The sequence below is a fragment of the Haliaeetus leucocephalus genome, unplaced genomic scaffold, assembly GCF_000737465.1.
Source record: "Haliaeetus leucocephalus isolate CR32 unplaced genomic scaffold, Haliaeetus_leucocephalus-4.0 Scaffold0, whole genome shotgun sequence".
NCBI classification, from domain to species: domain Eukaryota; kingdom Metazoa; phylum Chordata; class Aves; order Accipitriformes; family Accipitridae; genus Haliaeetus; species Haliaeetus leucocephalus.
The window spans coordinates 3871779-3895371 of record NW_010972436.1 but is presented as its reverse complement, the minus strand read 5'-3'; the positions used below and the strand labels follow the sequence as shown (position 1 = coordinate 3895371).

Genomic DNA, 23593 nt, shown 5'->3' with positions numbered 1-23593 from the left:
TCCCCTCAGTAATGACTTGCTGACAACTCAAGTATCAAAAGTGGATATCCACATAAGAGCCTTTCACAACTAAGAGGTCTTTTTACTGTGGGCTGCCAGATGTGTCAAAAAGACTTTCAGAGGTGAATAGAGGTTTGGTGACTTTTGCTGTTATTCAGGATTTGGATCTAGACCATGCATCTTCAGTCCATGTAAGGAATGACTGGCTGCTATTGCCACTTCCTAACAGCAGCTCAGTCAATGCAGAAGACCACAAAGTGCAGCGTGTCTCTGAGGTTGGACGTCTGAATATCATGTATGAATATGGTGCATTTTCTTAATCCAAATATATTTATTCTGAATTCTAAATGAAATGTAATACAATACTTAATGAACAAAAGAGCTGTGTATTTATTTTAGACTCATTTTCATTCCTGGAATGTGGCTTTTAGTTTTCTGCCTTGCACACTATACGCTTGTTCATATGACAGGTAAACTCATTCATACCCTGCAATCTAATTTTGAATTAAATGATATATATGGTCTGTCATGATGTTGGCAAGCAGATGCTCCAGTTATATTCATTATGGTGTAACTTGAAAACTGTATTCCTGGAAGTGTAAAGGTGGGTATGCTTTTCTGACACTGTGGCATTGCCAAAAGCACTTTGGAATTAGAGCTATCTGATGAAACATATCTGAGAAACAAACAGCCTTTAAGATACTTTATGTTTTCAGTCCATTTTCTTGCTGCCTTTCCTCATTTTTAGCATTGCTACAACTTTTAATCTAGGCACAAATCTGTATGTGCTCATTAGAGGTGGAGAATTACAGAATAATCAACCTTTGACACTAAAGCTATAAAACGTTAAGCAAATTTGTTCTGCAAAATCTAATCTGAAAAAAAATGGAAGGTGATGTTCAGGAGAATGAAGAAGGAAGAAGGCAATGTTCGAGACCAGGATTCTGGGGTAACACATTGTTTGGAGGCAAGTGAGGACACACTGGAGCACTGCCTGTACATGGCTATACAGTCATTCCTATGGGGAGAGAATGTTTCAAAACCAGCCTGCTTCTTATGGAGCATTGTGGTCCTCCCCACTATTCTGGGGCAGGAAGGGAAGTAGAGCATTTTTCTCCTTTACTTAGACCTCTGTCTCAAAATTGCAGATGGTAAGGGGAGAGTTGCATGCCTGTACCTCATTTGGTGCCATCTGCTTTGTAATGGTAACACTCCTGATGAATCTGCTCAGAGATATTCAAGTCACGCTTTGCACAGAGCTTTCAAAAATGCACACTGCTGCTTGTATATAGAAAGTAAAAAGTGACTTTGTTTGGTTTCAAAGTCTGTAGCGCAACATGGTTTATTTCTGCATTAATGAACAACACAGTGACTATTTTTCAAATTCTGTTCATTTGCTGTATTTCACATGCTTACCTCACCATTGAAGAAGCAGAATATAGTTGCCACAAGTAACCCCTAAGAGAAAAGAAAAGAAAAGAGTTTAGAGATCAGAATATATAATTTTTTTTGGCATTGTTTGGAAATTTGGACTCGACAGATACAAGATAAAAACATTAGTTCACTTCCTCTGCATCACAGACATTTCACCTAACCTCCTCCTCTTTCACAGTTATGTTATTACACTGATTTTTGTCTTTTCAACATGTTTTGCCATCTTCTTCTATATTACTAGCATTTATAGATTATCTATTTTGGCTATGAAGTTATTTTTGTACAAGAGGCCCAGAGAAGGAACATTGAATGCTATGTAAGTAAGTTAGATAGATATTTTGCTTACAGTGGAGTACCACACTACCACTGACTTTGCCGAAGAGATGGCAGAGCAATTGTGTCCTACATGCTGCCACTTATTTGTCAGAGTGCAGTTACCCAGTTAAAAGTGTCAGCCAAGGAGAATCCAGCTGCCCCAGGAAGGCTTTAAATTGAACTGTATGTCAGGATAAGTGAACTCGTATGTGGGGCATCACGATGGATGGAGATTATGTAAAAAGAGGTATAAGTGGTCAAAAAAAGGAAAAAAAACCTCATAAGAGGTGAATTAGAAGGTAAGGGGACAGAAGAAAAAACAAGAGAGATTGCAGATCATAGCTTGGTCCTAAATGGCATAAAATTAGTTTAATTATTGCCACAGTTGTTCAGATAATATTTCACTACTGCTACAAGATTAAAGAGGGTGAAGGCAGGAACATGAGGTGAGAAAGTGTGAAATTAATAAGAGAGAAAATTCTCATACACAGACCCTGCTATTCAGAATCACGTAGTTACACTGGTCCATGTCCTAACCACAATCACTCTTATTAAAATAACATTACATAGCATCACTGGGAGCCACATGCCTTCATTTTAAATTATTTAAAGCAGTTGTTATAAACTAAACGTATGGCAGCTTGTGAAATTGAGGGGAAAACTGCAATACAATAGCTTGTGCTCCCAAGGGCTGCTTTAAAGAGCTTTACAGCTGTATTTTTTTTATAAACCCTCATTTAACAGATTACCAGTTAAATTGTAGCTAATGCTTTGTAAAATGTCTTGGACTCTCAAGTGTCTATTTTGGACCAGAAATGTAGGATAAGCAATAACTGTGTTAACAAAATGCTTATACATTAGAAATACACAGGCTGGTTTGAAGAGGGGCTGACCACCTGAATTTTGGCAATTGTTTTACTCCAGGAAATTTTCTCTAATGCAGAATTTGTAATTTGACACGACTTCAAATATGAACACAGAAAAGCATGTGCAAGGAGGTAGACATAGTGAGAAAAAGAAAGTTTCTTTTCATGTTTTGGATAAACAGTGAGTATTCTCAAAAAACTCAAATCCCAGTGTACAATATGCAATGCACAGTAGTTTGTCCATATGTTCTGGTCTGAGAAACACCACAAAGTCAACCAAAACCTTATGTCTCTAAAGCAGGACTTTGACAGACCACTGATTCCTAAATCAAAAATTTATGCAAGGGGAGCAAATGTGTCACTTCCCGGTGGCCTATATTGATTTTCTCCTGCGTTGTGTGCACTACATTAATTTGCACAGTCTTGCAAAACATCTGCTGTTGAACTGCATTGCACATGGTTGCAGCAGGGGTCTTGCTATTTTGCTAAAGTGTGTTTTTATTAACAGCAGTCAGCCACGATGGCAAATGAGATGGATCTTGATCTCCTCTGGAAGTGGGGACACTCAATGCACAGTCCACATGAGGCATGGCAGACACAAAAGACAGCAGGAGGAGAGAAAGAAGCAGAGAAATTTTTCTAAGTCTCTTTCCCCTGTTTAGGGCAAATTTGGGAACTGCAGTTCACTGCAGGCAAAAATTGAACCTGAACTATTGAAGTGAAGCCATTTTCCATTTCTGTTCCTGTATGGTATTTTAAGTCCTCTGTTATATCCTGCAATTGCTCTACTTTTCTTCTTTTGGAGAGTGTGGTTCCCTTAACTAGTGTTTTCTCCAGACAACTTCTGACAGAAAAGCTAAAGAGGAAGCTGTGGTGATGCCTTATAGCTCTTTCAGTTGCTCTTCTGGTCTGGAGTGAGCTGAGAGCAGATCTGGTTCCTTGTTATTTTGAGACCATGCATGTTGTACATCTTCTGGCTGAAGAAATTATTTTCTCTAGTTTGTCCCATATATGTCTCATTGCTCTTCTTCCACCAGCAACAGCCCTCTGAGCTTTGCCATCTGTGTTTCTATTTCTATTTATTTCTATTTCTGTTTCTGTTTCTGTTTCTGTTTCTATTTCTCTTCCTATTTCTTTCTTTTTCTCTTTCTTCCATTTTATACATAAAATTTTGCCCATAGTTCAGAGGACTATTGTTATCTCCAGCTGTAAAGCTAAACAGATATCTGCAGCAGACACTAGCTTTGTCTCTTGAGAGCCAGGAGGGCTTGGGATGATGATAAATCTACAGTGGATTTATTAAAACATGTGACAGACTGGATGTAGGTTAATTATTTCATGTAAGGCCCACAGGTTATTTCTCATATCTCTTTGACATGCATCATCCATATTCTCTCTAACTGCTGCTGGTCTTCGCTCAGGGTGCAGTTCTTGTTGAGGATGAGATCTCTAGGTCAATTTTATCTCTCCGCCACTCTGTGGAGTTGTTAAACTGACCTGTGATATGTCATCTGCTGCCAGCAGGGTAACGTTGGCTGTTGTATTGAAGGCAGAGATAAATGGATTCTTCTGAAATTCTTTATTTCTCGAACCATGTGAAGACCAGATTAATGTGGCTTTCAGCCAAATCATGCCTTAGGGATTGGGCAGATTCAGCAGCTCTCAGACCTTCATGTAACTTACTGACACCATAGTGAATTTTTCCCTGTGTTTAAGTGCCTATAGTGGTCCAAGGACATTCTTTGCTTGACAGGTATTTAATTTGTATCTCACTCTCCTAGAAGACTTGAGTGTCTTGAAGAGAAGTTCCAGTAATTTGCTTAGGTTAAAAAGAAACAAACAAAAAATATCTATGCAGATACTGCAAATTTACATGGGTTTCTGATACCTCGGTTGCTTTTCTTCTAGCTTATGTCTCCATAAAACCAAGAAAGTATATAAAGATATGCTTATTCCTGTTATTCCTGAGCATGTCCACGGCCTTAGTTTCTGCCCTAATTACACACAGTGTGTTGCCATTTAGGCTTTAGTGGGATGATATATTCATTATTGATGGTAGACGATGATGGCACATGTAATTGTACAGATGGCCATAATATAAAAAAAAATCAGTTTGTGATTCTCTGTGTGAGCTTTGGTCCATGTCCATTCAATTCTCACTCTGGATCTGAATGGACAGCAAAAAAAAAAAAAAAAAAAGCATGGCCAAGTTTCTTCATACAGATACTTCTGATTCCCATCTCTCTCATTTCAGCAAAGATAAAAAGCTTTGAGAAAAACAATATCGTGTTCCTCATCATCTTCATTCACAGCACATTAATACGGTACCTCTGAGGTAAATGACTGCGTTATCAAGCGTTCATTTATGTTAAGTTAAAAAAAAAAAAGCAAAGCAAAGAATGTGTCTGTGCAGTTTCTGCTGCTACTGAGGTGGGGAGACTGTCATGAGAGGGCTGAAGATGGCAGCCTCCCTGCTGCAAAATGATGGAGACATCCCATCAGCCAAAGCTCACACTTTGCTTCTCCCACTCCCTGCTGGAGATTCATTACTGTCATTTTGTACATGAATTTTTCATACAAAAATAGCTCTTTATAATATCCAGCTTTCAAAAAACCATTTTCCCCAACTTTTATTGGCTCAGAATATTAGAAATTCTTGAAATTACTAATAATGCAAATAAAAAAAGAATAGGAAATAAAAAAACCCATTTATGTTGTCAAAAGCAGTCCTATGACCTTAACTTTGCACAGAAGGAGAAAATGTTTCTGTCTGGTTTGGCATCATTAATAGAAAAAAACTTTTTATTTGCCAATAAACCCCAAGTCTCTTATGCTGAATAGTGTTTTAATTTCTCATTAGAGGCAGACTTGCACATTTAGGGCCACAGTCAGCAAGGTATTGCGAAGAAGAGTAACTTTAAGTGCTTATGTATTGCTGTTGATTGGGGGGTTATTTCTCCACTGCACCGAGCAGACCTCCATGGCTAAGTCTTCTCTGGCATAGCAAGAGTGCCATGTTAGGCGCCGTGATAGCCTCTACAAACCCAGCTACAATGCACTGGAGAGAGAATTTGGTGAGAAGGCACAGCTGGTGGAAGGAGCTCGCAAGCAGGAGTGCGTTAATCACTGAGCTTGTTTGAGAGCATCTGGTGGAGGGGTCTATGTGTGGGACTAACCGATGTATCATGGGGTTATTGCATTTTTCTACTCTTCCTTTTTTCTTGTGAGGCCTCTGCTGGACGAACGTCAGAGATCAGAAGCTGGGATAATGGTCTCTGGTAGCAGACCCTCTGACAGGAGCTCAGCACCCCGATCTCTTTGCAGCCTGGGACCCCTCAAAAGATGCTCAGAGGTTCCCAGGGTGGGGGGAGCAGCAGCAGCAGCCCCAGGGCCAGCAGAGGTGCAGATGGCCCCACCAGGGTGTGAGGCACAAGCCACATCTCTCCTGCCCTCCCTTGGCACGGAGACCTGAATGCAGGTACTTGCAGGACACAGGGCTGTCGCTGCTCCACTCCTTGGCAGTAGGCTCCCTCCTTGCCCAGGTGTACCAGTTCATCTTTGCTGGGCAGCACGGTGGGAGTTTTCAGGCTTTTAAGGGAGAGGTGTGTTTTCATGCCTGAAGTGTGCAAGGAGCCAGCGCATCCTGTACTGTAATGCTTTACACTCTGAGGAAGTCTGCATCTTTCATGTACTCTCAACATCATCTAACAGGCTTTTGGAAGTGAGGTCCTCTAGGGAAAATCTGCAACTCACTGGCTCTTCTGGAGTGCAAACGTCTGCTTTCTGGTGCCTACTTTAGGAGCTCTGTTTAATAAGCTAACTGCGTGTTCAGCAATGCACCTACAGCATCCCACTCTGTGCATAAGTTATTCCACTTAAGGGTTGAAATATCGTTCTTTTGCCTGGTGCAGTCTTCATTTCAGCACAGTCTGGAGACTGAAGGGCTGATATTGGTGATGGTGAGGGGTGATATTAATCTCTAGTTTTACAGTATCCATGGGATGCTGGCTGGCAAAGTACATGCATTCATATTTGCAGCACAAAAGCCAGTTGATACAGGGTAGGTAGATATACAGTGTTTGGGAATTGCTCATATAGTCATATTTGAAAAAAAACCACTTCTGCTTAAAATGGTGAGCATTGATGATAGTATTGCAAAAAAACCAGGACAATTTGAAACCAGACTGGCTTCTGTTATTCAAAAGTAACTTCAGTAGAGGAAACCTAGCATGTAACCTTTCGACATGTTGTTTATCAGCTGGGAAAACCATTCTCTGAAAAAAATACCATGACACAGTTTCTTGTGGGAACAAACCCTTTCTCATTCATCATTTTCAATCCTCTGATTTTTACAATAGACTGCAGTGCTTGTTTGTACCATTTCTGTGTACATGGACAATGTAACTAATACATGAAACCATCGTGCTCACTTAAAGCAGTGTGCTGTTGAAAATCTGTCTCTCTTTTGTTCTAGAAAAGCCATAAAAAATTAATCACTTAACCAGTGCAGAAATGGAGAATGTATTGTATTTTCCACCAGAAAAAAATCATAATTGCACCCACAATGCCTGCTTGTATATGATTGACATGCCACGGGATGCAAAAAGTAATAGGCTGCTGCTAGTTTATGGGGAGGCAGGCTGCGCTGTGGTTTATGAGAGCGCAATAGCTAGCAGGGAAATATAGCCATTACACATGCTAATACAATATCTGCTAATTACATAATCAGTCTTAGAAGAAAATGAGCAACAGAGGAGTGGTTATATAGCTGGCTATCTTAAATATGCATACAAGAAATGTTTAGGAAAGGATTAAGAAAGTTTATTTTAGAATACAATTAAAAATCCACTCTAAGTAGAAAAGGGAGCATCACAGTCAGCTGCAGTTAGCCAAGACAACTGCACAGCCCTCCCAAAAAGCCAAATTTTACATGCTGGTGGGAAGCACATTGAGGTTACATTGCAGAGGTGTCAAGAGCTCTCCTGTGAGGTCTGCATTGCTGCCCTGGCTCGGGGATAGCCCTGGGTGGGCTGCCACCCCTCAGCATGCCCAGTGGCCTCTCCGGGCACAGCGGCAGTGGGGCAGGGGCAGCCCCCACCATGTGCCCACACCGGTGTCCTCAGCACTGTCCCCACTGCTGAAATGGAACAAAATGTATTGGCAGGGGGGGATCGGGGTCAACAAGCCACGGAGAGACACCTATTCCCGATGACTGAGACAAGGGCAGAAGGAACCCATTGGAGATGAAACTTTACCGCCTTGGATCTGTCCCTCACCTACTCCCATCCATTGGTACAACAGTTTCACGATACTTTGGTTTTGTTTCTGGTTCCATTTTAACATTGGTTTGGTGACTTTCTATTGCATAATAATCATAATTAGGATTGTTAATTAAGATTACTAACATTCTTTTTGTAATTCTCCGACAACCTCACAGGATTTGAAAGATGTTTTAAGAGTAAAATGATAATTATAACACTCTATCTTATCCTAACTTGGTAAAACTGTAAGCAACTTGTCACCAGAAAACTTATTTGGAGATATTCCTTTATAGCCCTTGAGACCAAAGAAGTGACAATACAAGTAACAATAGAATAAGCAGACTCACATTTCTTTTAAGCAGAACTGTAATATAAGATGGCATACACTGCAAAAATAGACTTATAACTTCAGTTATTCTATGCATGCAATAGCATGCACACCCACAGTTTTGAAGGGATAAGGGTGATAAGCAGAAAATATAATCTAAGATGACAGGATGCATAGATTTTGGTAGCATTATTTATAATTTCATTTAAGGAAAAAGCACCACTGATTTTTTTTTAAACTGTTTTCTTACTACAACATTAAAATAATTTCTGCATTTAGCTTCTGAAGGAAAGGAAACAAGAAGCGGGTCACTGTATTCACTCATGTTGACCACTATTCACAAACACATTAGAAATCTGCCTTTCTTAGTCAATATAGGACTGGATATATTGTAGTCAGTAAACCAGATCACCAAGCATTTAAAGTCAGTTAGATTTGTTTTGTTTTGTTTTTAAAAGAAAACAAACCAGACTTACTGAATGATGCTGTATTTCCAAAGCATTTATGAAATAAAAATGTCAGTCTTATATTTTAATTTAAACTGCCTAATAATGGAATATTAACTCCTAAATGAAGCTTCATTGTCTCAGTCGTTTATTCTGTGTGTTGGCATTCCCTCTGTACAACAGTTTGCATACACAGCTAATTTTAATATTAACCTCACAGCACCAGTTTCAGTCAATTTGAGCACTTCAACAGAAATCGTGTTGGAACATAAAAGCCCTCTGTGATCTCAGTTTTCTCTCCTTAGTTTAGAAATAGTGCCATCTGATCATTTTTGCTGCATTTTTCATAGTCTTCCCTATCGCGTGGTTGTTATTTATGTAGCTGTGCAACTCATGCAAAGGCAGATAATCCAATAATGTGAAAGCGGTTAGAAAAGAACTGCAAAACCACAGTCCTGCTTAGTTTCAGGGCAAGACAACCGGCAACAGCATCTTTGGCTAAATTAACTTAACAGCAAGCACCTCACCTAAGCTGAAGTTGCTACTATATAACATACCTGGTAATGCATTAATATATGCATGATGTAATCATATATTTCTCCAGCAAGTCGGTTTTCTGGTCTCCAGGGAATAATAACAAACTGAATTCCTAGTAAGGGCACCAGGATTAAAGTGGCTCTGACAGCTTTCATATACATGTTGGACTCAGCACGATGGGTATCTCTTAGTTTTGTCACCAAAACTCGGACAATGTTAAGCAAAAAGAAAAAATTGACCTGCAAAAGCAAAGCCATTATAGGTGAAAGCACTCAAATTAAACTGACATTCAAAATAAAAATACAGAGCACATAAATGGCAGTAAACTGTAGTTTTCTAGCTTCATCATAGCTCATAATGGGCAGCTGCTTGGGAGTTAGGCCTTAGAAAGTACCTTGAATGTCTTCAGAAAAGAGATGTGAAGCTGCTTTACACGCTTCCCTTAGGAAGCCTTAATGGATGTTTCAGGCAGGCAGGGAACAGTTCTAGGAAACACTGGCTGTTTTGACAGTGATATGGGCAAATTCAGGATTTCCAGGGAACAATTAATCTCATTTTTATGTCTAAAGTTTAAACGGGATGGACAAATTGTCCCCAAGGAGTAACCATGTCTCTATTCTGAGGCTGAAAGTCACCTAGGTATCTTGCGTCAGTCCGCACTGAAGATGTCTGCAGCCAGGTGAGACAAACCCCAGTGTGTCCCTGGGCATGTGGGACCTACGGGGGCACACAATTTCTCTGAGGAATGTGCTCCATCTTACATGGGCCACTACTTCAGGCTTGTGTATGAGCAGGGGGGCAAGGCTGCTCTTGAGAAGAACCTAGGCTGCCCCTTGCCTCCACCAGACTGCGTGGACCCCGTGGTACACTACCCACAGGTAAAAGTTAACACTTGCTGGCTCAGGGCAGAAATGCCAGAGGCTTCAGAAAGTTTTGCCCCTGACCCTTATGGTCGGCGATGCCAAGTAGCTCAGCATCTCATCTCCTCAGTCATTTCTAGAACCCTGATTCCAGCTGTGGGTGCTCAGCATACGGAAACCTGCTCTTGACCCTGGCTTCACAGAGAGCCCCTTGCGGGCTGTGCTGAGAGCCCGCGGAGGAGCAGGAAGGGCAAACCCAGGCTGATAATGAGCCCAGCGGGTACCCTGCGGACACCCTAGGTATCACAGACCTTCTCCCTCTCCAGTGTGCCCAGATCACTCTTTTCCACTCTGTTACAGTAATATGAGGCACCTACATTTCGGAACATCAATAGGCTTTTTTTCAGATGATTTTTTAAAAGAAGTATGTAAGTTGCAAAACTTACATAGATATTTTAATACCCTGAATTCCATAGATACATAAGAAATTTCAGTTGAATCTTTCAGAACAATAAAACATGAGTCAATAGGCTTTGGTAAAGCATTTCATCACTTCTTAACTAGTGAGAGACCTTTCAACTGTTTTACATTTGTGCTCTACTGGAAAAAAGGAATAATAAATGACTTCTGAGGTCCCATTCAGCATTAAATCTAAACCTTATTCTCCATCCTACTCTGACTTCACTCACTCTGCTTAACCTTCACTTTTAGAATTTCTGGAAGTAACTGTGAAAAGCAGAAAAAAGACTTTAGAAAGGTAAAAATCCCAGCTCTTCTGAGCCAGTCTGTCACTATGGGATTTTTGCATCAAATCATGCAGGACGTTCTGTAGACATTGATATCGTCACAAGAAAAATAAGACTAGAAATGGCATAAGCACAAACCAGAAATTATAATACCTTACTTCGAAAACAGTTAAAGATTGCTCTTTTTACATAAAAACCAGTCCCTCCTTTTTTCTTTGTGGCTAAGATGTACAGATCTGGAGCATGGTGATAAAAATAAAGGCTGAATGGCCTCTTCTAGAAGCTAGCTGGCATTACAACAGCAGAAGCAATTAAGATTGAACCAGTAAACCCACAATAGATGTGATTTTATGGGAACAGCAGACTATCTATATGGCAGGGAGGAATGGGCTTCTTCACATTGCTGATGTGCAAGACTGCTTCTCAAGAAAGTGTAGAAAGATTTTCAGGTTTTTCACCTATTAGATGGAAAGTTGTTTCTTTATTCAAAGGTGTTCCCGGTATTCACTGCCCTACTGTTTGATCTCTGAGGTAATTACTGCAGGTACGTCTTTGCAGAAGTTTGCAAGCAAGAGACAGCTCAAAAGCTGAAAGTCCATCTTGCGTGACACACTGAGGTGAGCTTGGGGCTTGGGTTGAATAAAACCCTTACTGCACCTTTCAGGAAGGTCAGGGTTACTGTGCCAAACAGCACCACTAGCATACAAGACGCTATATGTATACACATTGCCAAGCTGCACTTTGAATCTTGTCCTACTCAGACAGCCCAGTCCCGTCCCTTCCCTGGACTAGTTTAGCTCCCTACCTTTGGACCACACCAGTTCAATGACAAGTAAGACTCATGCTGAGCGACCAGTCTGCACTCAGCTCACCCCAGCTAAAGCATAGCTAAATGCCTCATTGATGTCACATAAATGCAATACATTTGTCACAAATAAGTTACACTGGGAGAGAGTGACCGCCCTGATTTTCAAAAGCAGTTAGTGATTCTGTTTGCCTCAATCTGATTCTTCAATGGGAGGTCCCTTTAGAGGACTTGTTTTTGAAAAACATTGAGAACCTGTCCTTGTAACACTGAGTAGAGAAAGTCTCTAGCTACTTCTGAGTTTTGACCAAAACACTTAAAGTACAGAAACTTCTGTTCTGTACAGGTTAGCAGCATTTCTAAAATAATTATTAAACTGTTGATAGCAAATAATATTCTTACCAATAAAGCTGCCATTACAGGTCCGTGAACAATATAGAGCAAGTGCGTGTCAACACTCATCCAGCAGCTGGAGGGGAAATACACCATTAAAATTTATTATTAACTGAAATAAAATGTGTTACACAGTTAAATAATGCTAAGTTCCTTCAAAAACAGACATGCTACTCACTTGTCATTGAAGTATCTGGCTCTTGCAACAGCATGAATAGATGCTGGCACTAAAGGGAACCCTGAAATGGTTAAAGTTATAGATCAGTCTTGGTATTTTTTTAGCTTGAATTTCATATGTCACACACACTAGTAAGTCTTGTCCACAAAACACATGCATGTGAAATCACAGCTTTCCGGAAAGAACGGCAATCCCATCGCACTCAGGGCCCTAGCATTACCTCAATGGTGAAATGCAAAAGGGAATAACATTCAAGGCAGGCCAAAAGGAGAAGCAAAGCCCATGGGCCATGCCTTCCTGCAGCGTCACAAAGCTGCTGCCAGGCTCCCCTGCGCTGCTGCATCTTGTGCAGGCAAGGGTGTGAGCAGGCAGTGTGGGAACGGTGCAGGGAGCATTCGGTTCTCAGCAGAGTATTACCTCGGGAAACCAGGGACACTTGTTAAAACCATGTAAATCACTGTTGAGCAAGAGAGAGGCACACTAACTCGCATGCCAGATTATGGAGCAATAAGCAACAGAGCAAGGAGTTGCTCTTTTGGAGCCTATGGCAAGAGAAAATGTTTGGAGCTAGGAGGGGTTTTTGGGGATGGGAATTTGTGGTATCTTCTGCAGGTTCCCAGCCTCTGTGCAGCCAAGCCCATGCAGCTTTATCTCAGCAGGGAGTGAAGCTGTGGATACCATAAATCCACATCTCCTGACTTATCTGTGAAGCCTCAGGGGAGGCCACTGCTCTGACAGGGAGGTGATGGGAGCAAATTTGCACTGGGCCAAAGGCCTGAGAACATGCCATGCTTAACAAACTGGAAGCCTCAAATTCTTATTTCCAGCCGGACACTAAGAGTGACAATCTGGTCCACTCCTGTCATCTTCCTTCAGCTTGCTTGTATGTTGTGTCCCTCTCCAATAGGCTAGAAACCTGGAATCAGGGAGTCTGCACTATAATACTGACCCCAGTTTGTACAACCTTGCACATACAGACAGCTGGCCAGTGGGGAGATGATCTACTGCCTTGTCTGTCCTGTGCAGAGAGAGCTCTGTGGACACCTTTGGTGTTACTGCTGCCTGTTCCCTATAAACCATGGACGTTTCTTCTGAGCTTTGGATGTTCTATAATTATAAATAAAAATGTGTGAAAATGTCCTGCTGATACCATGATTAGTCACAGAAGGAAGAACGTGGCTCCTTGTTTCTTCAGGTGTTAGTGATTTCATAAACGCTTTTAGAAGAGACAGAGAATTAGCCAAATTCTGGGGAAGTCTTACCTCAGAGCACAGGCCAGCCAATGCTGGAGTGAGAATAAGGTCAAAAAAGTATGTAAATAGGACACTTTGATGTCTCCAAGTATCTTTAAGCAACAGCTACTTATTCTACTGCCAAATAAAGTTCTTACTGCAGTTTACCCTGGGAGGACAATGCAGCTATGGGAGAACAAACTAGATTGCCTTCTCCTTTATGTATTATTAGAAAATGATTACTTGGCTTCTGGCTGCAGAATGCCTTTTTTGGGTGATGATGAATGGTAGAACAACAAAAAGCTCAGAACAGAAAGAAAGGAGCTTCCAACCTTAGGGTGGGCTTATGAGATTGACAGCTTGAGAAAGTTTTTTTCATTTGGAAATGGAGCAAGTCTGAGCCAGTTTTGTTGACAGACAGATTGAAGTGCAATCTTTAAGAGGCCTTTCTGTAATAGCAAAAAATTCTTCATCTGAAAGCTCTGGCTTGGAGTATCATGAGTAGAGCATGCCACATGATGCCAAGGGACCTTTTTTCTTCTGCTAAATGCATTAACCTAGAATATTTGGCTCAACAAACTCACAAGCAAATCTTAAGAATGCAACGGAAAGTTTTCATTAGTCAGTTACAGGGCAAGAAGCTCATGACTGTCTACTGCTCAGATTTCCAGCTGCAGGCTGGATGGGCTCTTCTAGGGCTAGATGTTACTCTTCTCTTGTAAAGGGCCAAAAGGCAGAGAGTTAATGAGAAGTGGAGCACCAAGGTCTGTTGGGTCTTGGTGGCACAACATGTATCACTCCAGGTGTCCCATCGACATGTGGTGAGCAGTGAGTAGCGTAGAAAAGGTCTTACCCCAGCCATCCCAGGAAAAGGTATGACATATCCCCTTAGGTCATTCCAGGTCCTTTATGGCACAAACTGGCAATTACGCTTAATTTCATTTCCAGTAGAATTTGGAAAGCACTCTGTTTCAGCACTGTCCAAATAAATGATTCCCTTTTCACTTTTATGTGGATGAAGCTGCCTGAAGCAGCCATAGTGGACTGTAGCTGGGTGCACACATTTGATACTGTTTTCTTGCCCTGCATAAGGGTGATTTCCTGACCCAGTGAAACAATAACAAATGAGAAATGACATCCCCAGCAGCTGTTCCCAGAGAAGCTATCACCTGAAGGTATTAGCCTTGAAATATATCTGTCCATGTCAGATTCCATTCAATCATCTCAAACCTATTGTAGAAGTGCTCAGATATTTGCTCAGATTTTTATTTTTCTTATAAAGCTGTTTTACAAATGTCATTAGTGATTTTTCCAAATAAAACAATCTAGATCTTCTTGCACAGGGATTAGTTATAACAATGAATAATGAGTAACTTCATCTTGTGTTGTACATTTACCTCTACCTTTAGAATTGTAATTCAGAGCACAATCTGCTTCGTTGCTCTGCATTGCCCTTTGCAGAAATGTATCTCTCTCCATTGATTAACACAGCTGGATGTTTAAAGTTAGACTGTGTGACTACTGCTTCTGGAATCAATGGAATTACACTGATTTATGCAAACTTAAGGGGTGGCCAGGTAGTCCTAATTAGATCATTTTGTTATTAATGATTTTTACCTTAGTTAGAAGGTGCTAATGATTACTTTTTTTGTGGAAGTATTCATCTAGTTTCATTTAAAAGGCTGCAGACTTCATAGTCATGAGTTGTGTACATTTTTATTAACCTTTTCCTTCCCAAGATATCATCATCCTATTACCACAGCCACCACCCTGTTTATTTTTTGGGCAGTGCTACAGATACTAATGAGTATCTTATCAGATAACTTCACTGAATTATGTACCATGATGCTAGTGTCATTCTCAGCAGTATTACAGCTAGCTCATAAGCTTTCACTGCAGGCTAGCTGTCCCAGTTGCATTAAAGTGCATGGCCTAAATTGAACGTCACCTGAAAAAAATATGCTTATGACCATTTTCCTCTTGCATAACTGGATATGGAATGACACTATTTTGGGAAGGCTTATGCTGCAAGACATGAAAATGGAAAAAGCTCTATCTGAAAGGAAATGTTTAAAATGACTCTTCACATAGGGCTGCCGTTTCAAAAGCAGAGCCCTATCAGACTTTGTATATTCAAATATTCTGAACTATGAAAACTTTGTGATAGCACAGTGGCTTGCTCCAAGAGGGCTCAGCTATTTGGATTGACAAAGTCCAGAAACCCTGACTCAATTTAGGGTTCTTCAGGAAGTTTGTCTTCATTTAAGAGCTGATGATGTTTCACATACTGTTAATTCTAAGAGCACGACAGGTCCCTCTCAGAAAAGATGCCATTCTCATAAGAAAAAAGACTGCATGATGGCATTTTCTTAAAAAAAAAAAAAGATGAGTTCTTATGTTCCTGGAAACTGTTAGCTGGCACTACAATCCCTATAAAATAGAAAATCGTGCTGATTTTCTAGGTATCTAATGTAGGTATCCAGAGAGCACTAAGTCTTATACCATAAGAGGAAAGTAAGTTACCATGCTCTGAGATGGAAATCCAAACAGGGGAATAACAACTTTCCACTTTGCTGTTACTGCCTATGTAGGACCTGATACTGGATGCCTAACTACTGGTAGAAGTCAGAGTTTTAAACTTCTTCAGAAGACTCAGAACTGGGACATTTTTCTCTGATCTAATTAATTCCTAATTTTTCTTCGTTTAAGCAGTAGGGCTATTTTTTATTTTCCTGCTGTAAATGAAATAAAGTTGAACAAGTAGAGCACCTCCAAAGAGGATGGAAGATATAGAGTAAATTCTAGCAGCTTCAGACTGGGATTGCAAGAGCTGAATACAAGTGAGCATCCCTAAATGCAATGGGATGATGGGAAAAGGTCCATCATTTGCTGCTTAGCTGCACTGAGGTTTCAAGATATGGGGACTGGTTTGCCAGAAACTGGAATGAGGCCAGAGATTCATGTTTCCCAAACTGGGAAAAAGCTCTTGATAATGATTTTTTGTCAACACTGATGTGGACTGGATTTACAATAGTGATTTAAATGTGAAAGAGACTGCACTCCACTGTAATATAATGGTTGTATTTATATGGCCTTTTCTTGGACCAGACAGTCCAAAGGATGAATATCTGCTGTTGCTACTAATTAAAAGGAAGGGCTCCCTTAGTGAAAAAAGAAGAGATCTGCATATTTGGAGATGAAGGACCAGACCTAGTCATGGTTCCTTGGGCAATATGCATGTGACTACTTACAGTTTGCATCCATAGTGCATAGGCTTGTAAATTCTGTCATAGAATATCATTAAGATTTGCTTATTGACACCTGTAGGTTTCTCTGAAATGCTTTGGAGATCATTGTTATTGGACAAATTCAGCCCTGACACCAGAGCCATTATCTACTCCTGTGTAGGTAGGTAAAACTGAGTCTTCTCCTTTAAAACAACATCTGCAAAAATATATCTGATACTGGATTCACTTCCAGAGACATTCTGGTTCCTCTTTCTACATACTGTGTTTTTTCACTTTGGGATACATAGACACTGATTTTTCTTCTTCTTCATTCCAGAAATAATATACTTTTACAAGTACTGTCACAGATTAATATTTTTGCATATAAAGTGACAAAAATAGACAACTTTTGTTCAGAAAAGAGATGCGTTTGGATAGAAATCTATTCCTTTCTTGCTTGACAAAACTTAAGCATTTCTTTCAGCAAATCCCAAGATGCAGCAAATAATGGATACTGATTCTTGTTGATTTTTGTAAGTCTCTAGGCCCATCTAAATAAATGCACTCAAATTTAGGACCCAAGAACTCAATCTTAAGCTATGATCTAGAGGTATAAATAAAAAAATTCAGGTGTATAAATGGTAGAAGAATTCAAACATCTGAAAGAATTGATCATTTTGCTACAAATTATAACATACATACCCCAGCCCAAGAGGTAATACCAGTGCAAACGCTGCTCTTCAGCAAACACTGCCACCACAATCAACGTGTGAAGATAAATGCCTTCGCAGAGCATCCAGAAGTAGTTGCAGCCCAACATGTACTGATGAAAGAATTGCAGCACTTTGCAGCTTACCTGTTAGACAAATGGGATAATGTCACACACTTGACCAGCATTTTACATTTAAGCAGGTGAAGACAAATGTTACTGATAGGCTATAAGAAAGCAAAGTGGAACAAAAATCCCCAGCTCTTGCTGGGTTTGTTCAGCACCTATCAGTGACAGGGATTTTAAACTTTTATAAATTAGATGAATGGAACAAACAGCCCCCACAAAATAGAAAACATGTATGATAACAGCACTCCAAAAAGTACCATATAACAAAAAATCCCCTTAAAAAGTCAGTAATCTGATGTTTTTAAGAACTGTAACAAGCAACATGTTCTAGATGTACAAGAAAGGCCATGAAGAAGACAGTAACTTAGAGCTCCAGTTTGGGTCATTTTTTTTACTTTTGATCAAACTTTTCTAAGATTTGTTCAGCAATCCCATCTGAGCCAGAGTCACTTACTCTTTAAACTGCACCCAGTTCTGAACTCACTCCTTCAGGAAGGGCAAGTGCTGTTGGCAGTGGAGATTTTTTTGGTAGAGTACCAGGTATACTGGCTTTGCCTCTTTGCGAGAAGACAGCTTTAGTTTATTTTGACCAAATAAGAAAGTGACACATGGAGCTAAACAGAGGGGGTGAAGGTGGGAAGTGGCACCTGCCTACAGTTCAGATGAGGTTGCAGACAAAGACCTTGACAAGAGACTGTGGCTTCAAGATGCTGGGAAGCGGTGGGCAGATGGTGGAGGGAAGCGTGTCATGTCCACTACCAGAGAGCCAGCTGGTGCAGGACAACGTTGCTTCCCTTCTGAGAGGATCGCATGTCCACCTGCCTCCTCGGAGAGGGCAATTTGGTCCTCCACATGGGCTTCCATGCCACCAGCACCCAGGAGGGCCAGGAGGAGTGGGAGGACATTGCTGTGCCAGCAGAGACCCACTGTTCTTGGGAGAGCTCCACATGCTACTTGGAAATTTGAAGTCACAGCAGTGATGGCAAAGTGACAGTTGTCATCTGTGGCCACAGGAGAATACTCCTTCCCCTTAGCTTCTGCAGATGTTTTCCAAGCTGGAAAACAAGCCCTTACCTGGGCTGTAAGAGATGTCTTTAGGATTTACTTGTCTCTTTAAAGAGACACTTTGGCAGTTCAGCAGATAGAGGACTGCATGTTCTGCATCCATCTGGACTGCCCCTCTGGACCAGAAAAGCTTGTTAGCCACTCAGTGCACCACCTTCTGTTGCTGAAAAACATTCCCAAAGCAATTGCCCGAACATGTGCATTTAGTTCTGTTTCAATATTTGCAGTGAAGCTTGATGATCATGAAAATATAGGATTATTGATAGGTTAGGATATAGGATTCTGACAGGATTAACTTGAAGGACTGATTTTTATTTTTGGTGATTCATTTTTTCTGCTTACCACACAGGGCAGAGCAGACAGTCACATCTTTTTTCCACACCCATCTGAACAGCTCTTACAAAGTATGCCCAAAAAGGGTTGTATAGTGGCTTGAAAAGGTTAAAAAAAAAAAAAAAAGAAGAAGAAGAAGGAAGAAGTATTTTCTCCTTTTTCTGTTGGCAAATGTGTTCATTAAGGTTCTTAAATCATCCTTGGACTGTTTTTCACAGGTCTGGGTCAATATGTTTCTTGGCTTGTTCCCTTGCCCATGCTCAATGCAGCCTCCCAGCTGGTGGCTGGCCTTTCTCCCTTCTCCCCTTATTGATCATCCATCCCCGCAAGAGCTGCCTTGACTGATAGGCGCTTCCCAAAGGCTGCATATCCATTCAGGTGGCACCATCCCTGACATCAGCCAGCTATCCTGGCCTCTGAAAAGTCAGCAAACTTTCTGAGCCATTACAGCAGTTTTCCAGACAGGTTTGACAAAATCCACTGTGTCCCAGGTTTGGGCTGGGCCAGCCGCACACTGCCCTGTGGGGATCTCCTCAGAGGAGCTGCAGGTCAGGGGCTTGACCCGAGAGCTCCAGGTATCATTTCCCCGACGGCTCCAGTGGGAGCGACTTGGGGTGCCTGCAGGCTGGACACAAGCTGGTTCTGCTCCCGCCAGTGCCAAAGTTGCCCCAGCTTTCCATCCCGGCACTGGGGCTCTGGGAATGGTCTCATGCGGCAGCCCGGCAGCTGGAGGGGAGCAGAGCACGGCCGGTGAGTTCTGCAACAAAATCCACAGTATGTTGTCAAACCTGGCATTTTAACTTAATGCTTCCACCATTTCATATCACTGAACTGAAAGGGAGATGACTACAGAGCATCCTTGCTTCTCTTTGCAGCTGTTTGCACTGTTCACCAAACCTCGTAGCAGAGACTGACTAAACATACTTTCCATTTGAACTAAGTCAGTCTCTGCTGGAACTTTTATCTGTAGCTCAAACCAATGCACACATAGAAAGCACACCGCCTGAGAACTACATACCTAAACTTCATTTCCTCAACATATCTTTCTTTCCTGTACCCTCCATGTGAACTATCATCTGTGGCTTTAAAAATGAAATCATATACCTCTCTTTTAGGGTAATGGCCATGCAGACAGCTCATGACTCCATTGAGGAATTTAATCACTTCCTATGCGGTAATTTAAAGAAGTAAGAATACCATTGGCAAAGCATGAAGGATGGGTATGATTAGTACTTAGATCCATATCACATTAATTTGAGAATGAATCTGAAAATGTTAGCATAAAGAGTTTAAGCACAACAGTGCATTGAGATGAATTACATTAAATTCATATTAATCAAACTACAGCAAAAATCAGGCTTTGCTTTGGGTGAGCTAACAAATGCAGCACGCTTCATCTGTGGCTACCTGATGCAGCGGAACTATTTTGCTACAATAAAAAGAGAGTGTTTTTCTTAGGTCAGAGCAGGTAAAAAAGAACCTGTTGCTGATGAGAACTGGATTCATGCACAATACAAATAAAGCATGACAAATGTAACCAACATCTCTGTGCACATTAGTCTTAGCTGGGAAAATTGCAGAACTAGGAAGTTTTATGAGGTGTTTATTCTCACAGAAACAGGTAAAATAAAACTGCAAGACGATACAGAAACAAATCTTCCACCACTTCCATGCTCGATAACTAGTTGTTAACTTTGAGATAAAAAACATGCCTAGGGGTTTTGTCTTCTGCTGAAGTCAAATATGTTTTGTTGCAAGTTCTTTGAGGCAGAGGCTCTATCCTTGTTGTGTCTTGTACAATATGCAGCACACTCAAATCCAGGACTCAAAAAGTTTATCACAGCACCTTCACTCTATGAAGGAGAGTAAAATGTCATGAGCTTTTAGTCTATGGGTGTGCAGGTGACTGAAGCTAGTGGGGTTTAATTCATGAGCAGGGCAGGCTGAGAGGAAATAGCTGGTCTGTTCTAGTGGAGCCCAGCAACTGTTGCTCAGGCTGGTATGCCTGTCTCCTAAACAAAGGAATAAACAAATGCTGCTCTTTTCGACAGCCTGGAGACAGACGGCATTGCACTGCACAGGTTTGTGGCTATGTAGCAAGTAAAAGTGTGATACAATTACCAGGAAAGCCAGGTAAGCACCTAAGAAAGCAGCTCCTTTGCGGCTGTGGGAGGACGGCCAAGAACGAACCCTTTTTTGGCAGAATGCAGCCTGGCAAGAAACTCGATCTGCGAGCAAGGAGGCTTCCTCCTGCTACTTGTTCTTGCTGCACTGATGAACACAAAAGCTGAGGAAAGTTCTTTACAGGTCTGCAGGAGAGCACCCAGGAAAAAATCTCCTTTATTATTAATTTTCCTTCCTCGTGAAAGTAACCTGCAATGGCCTTAAATTCTGGCTAACTGCTCAGGGGCAAAAGGGGTCAATAGGAACACAATCGGTCATATTCTCCTCTCTTGCAAATCCTGCTAAGAGTCATGTAACTCTTGTGAACACTTCAGCTGCGATATGTAATGAAAGAACTTCAAAAGGATTCTGGAACCATTTCACAGAGAAGAAATAAAATAATTTATTATCCTTTTACAAGAAGGAGCTACAACTGGTGTCTATGATGTTTTGCAGGATATACTGGTGTATTATAAATACTGTTAATGTTCCAGTCCTGTAAAAGGAATCCCAAAGGTCCATCTGCCTACGCAGGACCCTGCAATTGCACAGTAATGTAATGGGCATGTCAATCTCCTTGGCTAATCCAGCAGCCTCTCATCATGTGTACTTGTTATTTCTCTGTTAAGGCTCTCCTTGGTTATTGGTTAATAGCTTACAGACAGAAAGCTGCAGCATTAATTACCGTCACTACCCATTAGGGCAAATCAAACCAAAACACTCAGACTACATAAACCCCAGAATACTATCTTCAACAATAATAACAAAATGTAATGTGACATAAACTGCTAATTGTTTTTGAGCAGGTCTTCCTAGTAATTCAGTCAGAGTAAAAGGACTGACTCAGTTTTGGCCTGGGAAAGTTGTACAGATTCCTGTGTGTCCTCATTCTGGCAATGCTTTCCTGGGAGAAGGGACACAGGCTGGCAAGTTAGGAGGTCCGTGTTTCACACCAGTCCTTGCCAGCTCCAGAGAGCCTGCCCTATGGAAAGCAAGGGTGGGATAGCCCCTCGGTATGCATAATGAAACCTCTCTTTTCAAATGCTCACTATCCATTGAAATGCCCCCAACTGACATTTCAAATTAATTGTTAAGAATAGGCCAACCAAGGTTATCTATATTAAACCAAGCCAGCTATATGGGCCATCACTACAGCTGTGCACTTCTTTGTTTAAAGGGAAATAAACATTTTTTACTTTATTAGTCTGGTTTCTCTTCATGTCTGTGAACCTCCCCAGTGCATGGCAGTGAAGGACCCTCCTCAAGGAGAGTTTGTACTGCTTGCCACGGAGGCCAGACATGATTTATTCAAATTCAGTTTGAAGGCAATACTATATATTTTCAGACATTCTTAACTTAGCATTTTGAAGGAGTAGCTTGAAGTTTGATTACTGATCTGCCTTACATGTTTGTTTGTTTGGGTTTTTTTCTGGCTATTAGAACACTATTCTATGAAAATATTCTTAAATTCAAAGTATCAATATGTTACACAAATAAGCAATAAAAGGGCTTTCCAAAACAAGCGAGTGCTAAGTGTTGTAGCTATAAATCACTGGCTATCAGAACGTTGTACCATTATACAATATATCTACTATGAGTCATCCATTAAATTGTGTTCCAGTCAGAAACCTGGCACACAGGAGCTTGGGCTAAGATTAATGTTTTAATATACTTTTAAACCATTTACAGAACAAAATGTACACAGTTGCTCAGAGGGATCCTAGGTTTTGTGTTACAAGAAAGCAAAATATGAAATTAAGCAACGGGGGATATTTTTAACAGCATCTGTGTCCATGCCTGTGCTATAGCTGAGCAGCCAGCCCAGAATTAGGTATCCCGGACAGGAGTTAATATGGCTACATCTGCACATCCCTGAGTCCCAGCTGCTGCAGCTATTGCTCTCCCTGGGCCGCAACTTTGAACTCCGCAGGGTGCCATGCCGGGCTGAGCTCCCGCGGGCTTCCCGTGGCACATCCAGCACCGGCTCCTCGCCCACGGGGTGCAGCGTGGTAAAGCGTCAGGCAAGGTGCGAGGCAGAGCAAAACGCAGCCTTGTCATGCCCAGTGGGTTTTATTAGCTTGGTGTCTGAGCTGGGGTTGCTGGAGGGAGGCAGCTTTTCAGGAAGGCATCGTAAGTATGAGCCTGACTGACAGAGGAGGGCACAGAGGCTGTCAGAGAGGGGCCCCGAGGAAGAAAAAACAGGGGCAGTCGGGGTAGCCTAAAAAAATACTACAGGAACTACTCGACCTGCTCTTCATTTGGACTGGGAAGAGAATCAGAGTGGTCACAAGATCTGCTGCCATCTTCTCCCAGTGGTGGGAGGTAATCCCCAATGAAAAGGGGTAAGAGCTTCAGTTATTCCAGGCACCTCTCCTCCACCATCATACCTGAGCAAGAGTCACTGGGCACAGGAGGATGGGACAAGGCAGACGTTACTCAAACATATATTCATGCAGTGCCTTGGCTGATTCTGCAGCCATACCTGAGCTCTGGGCATGTTGTCATCCCTTGAGCCAGGCTAGTTTAAGCCTACATGGAGTATATCTAACAGCCTACTGTACTTATG

General features: G+C 41.4%; 1 protein-coding gene across 1 annotated transcript in view; it reads right to left on the bottom strand.

The window, feature by feature from the left end:
- CALCR (calcitonin receptor) overlaps positions 1 to 23593 on the bottom strand; it is a 119776-nt gene that overhangs the window by 4812 nt on the left and 91371 nt on the right. The window contains exons 7-11 of the mRNA XM_010562536.1: positions 17331 to 17484; positions 12170 to 12230; positions 12001 to 12067; positions 9208 to 9426; positions 1417 to 1458 (exon numbers count right to left, since the gene is read on the bottom strand). Of these exons, the coding sequence (XP_010560838.1) occupies positions 1417 to 1458; positions 9208 to 9426; positions 12001 to 12067; positions 12170 to 12230; positions 17331 to 17484 (543 nt within the window). The remainder of the gene's footprint in view (positions 1 to 1416; positions 1459 to 9207; positions 9427 to 12000; positions 12068 to 12169; positions 12231 to 17330; positions 17485 to 23593) is intronic.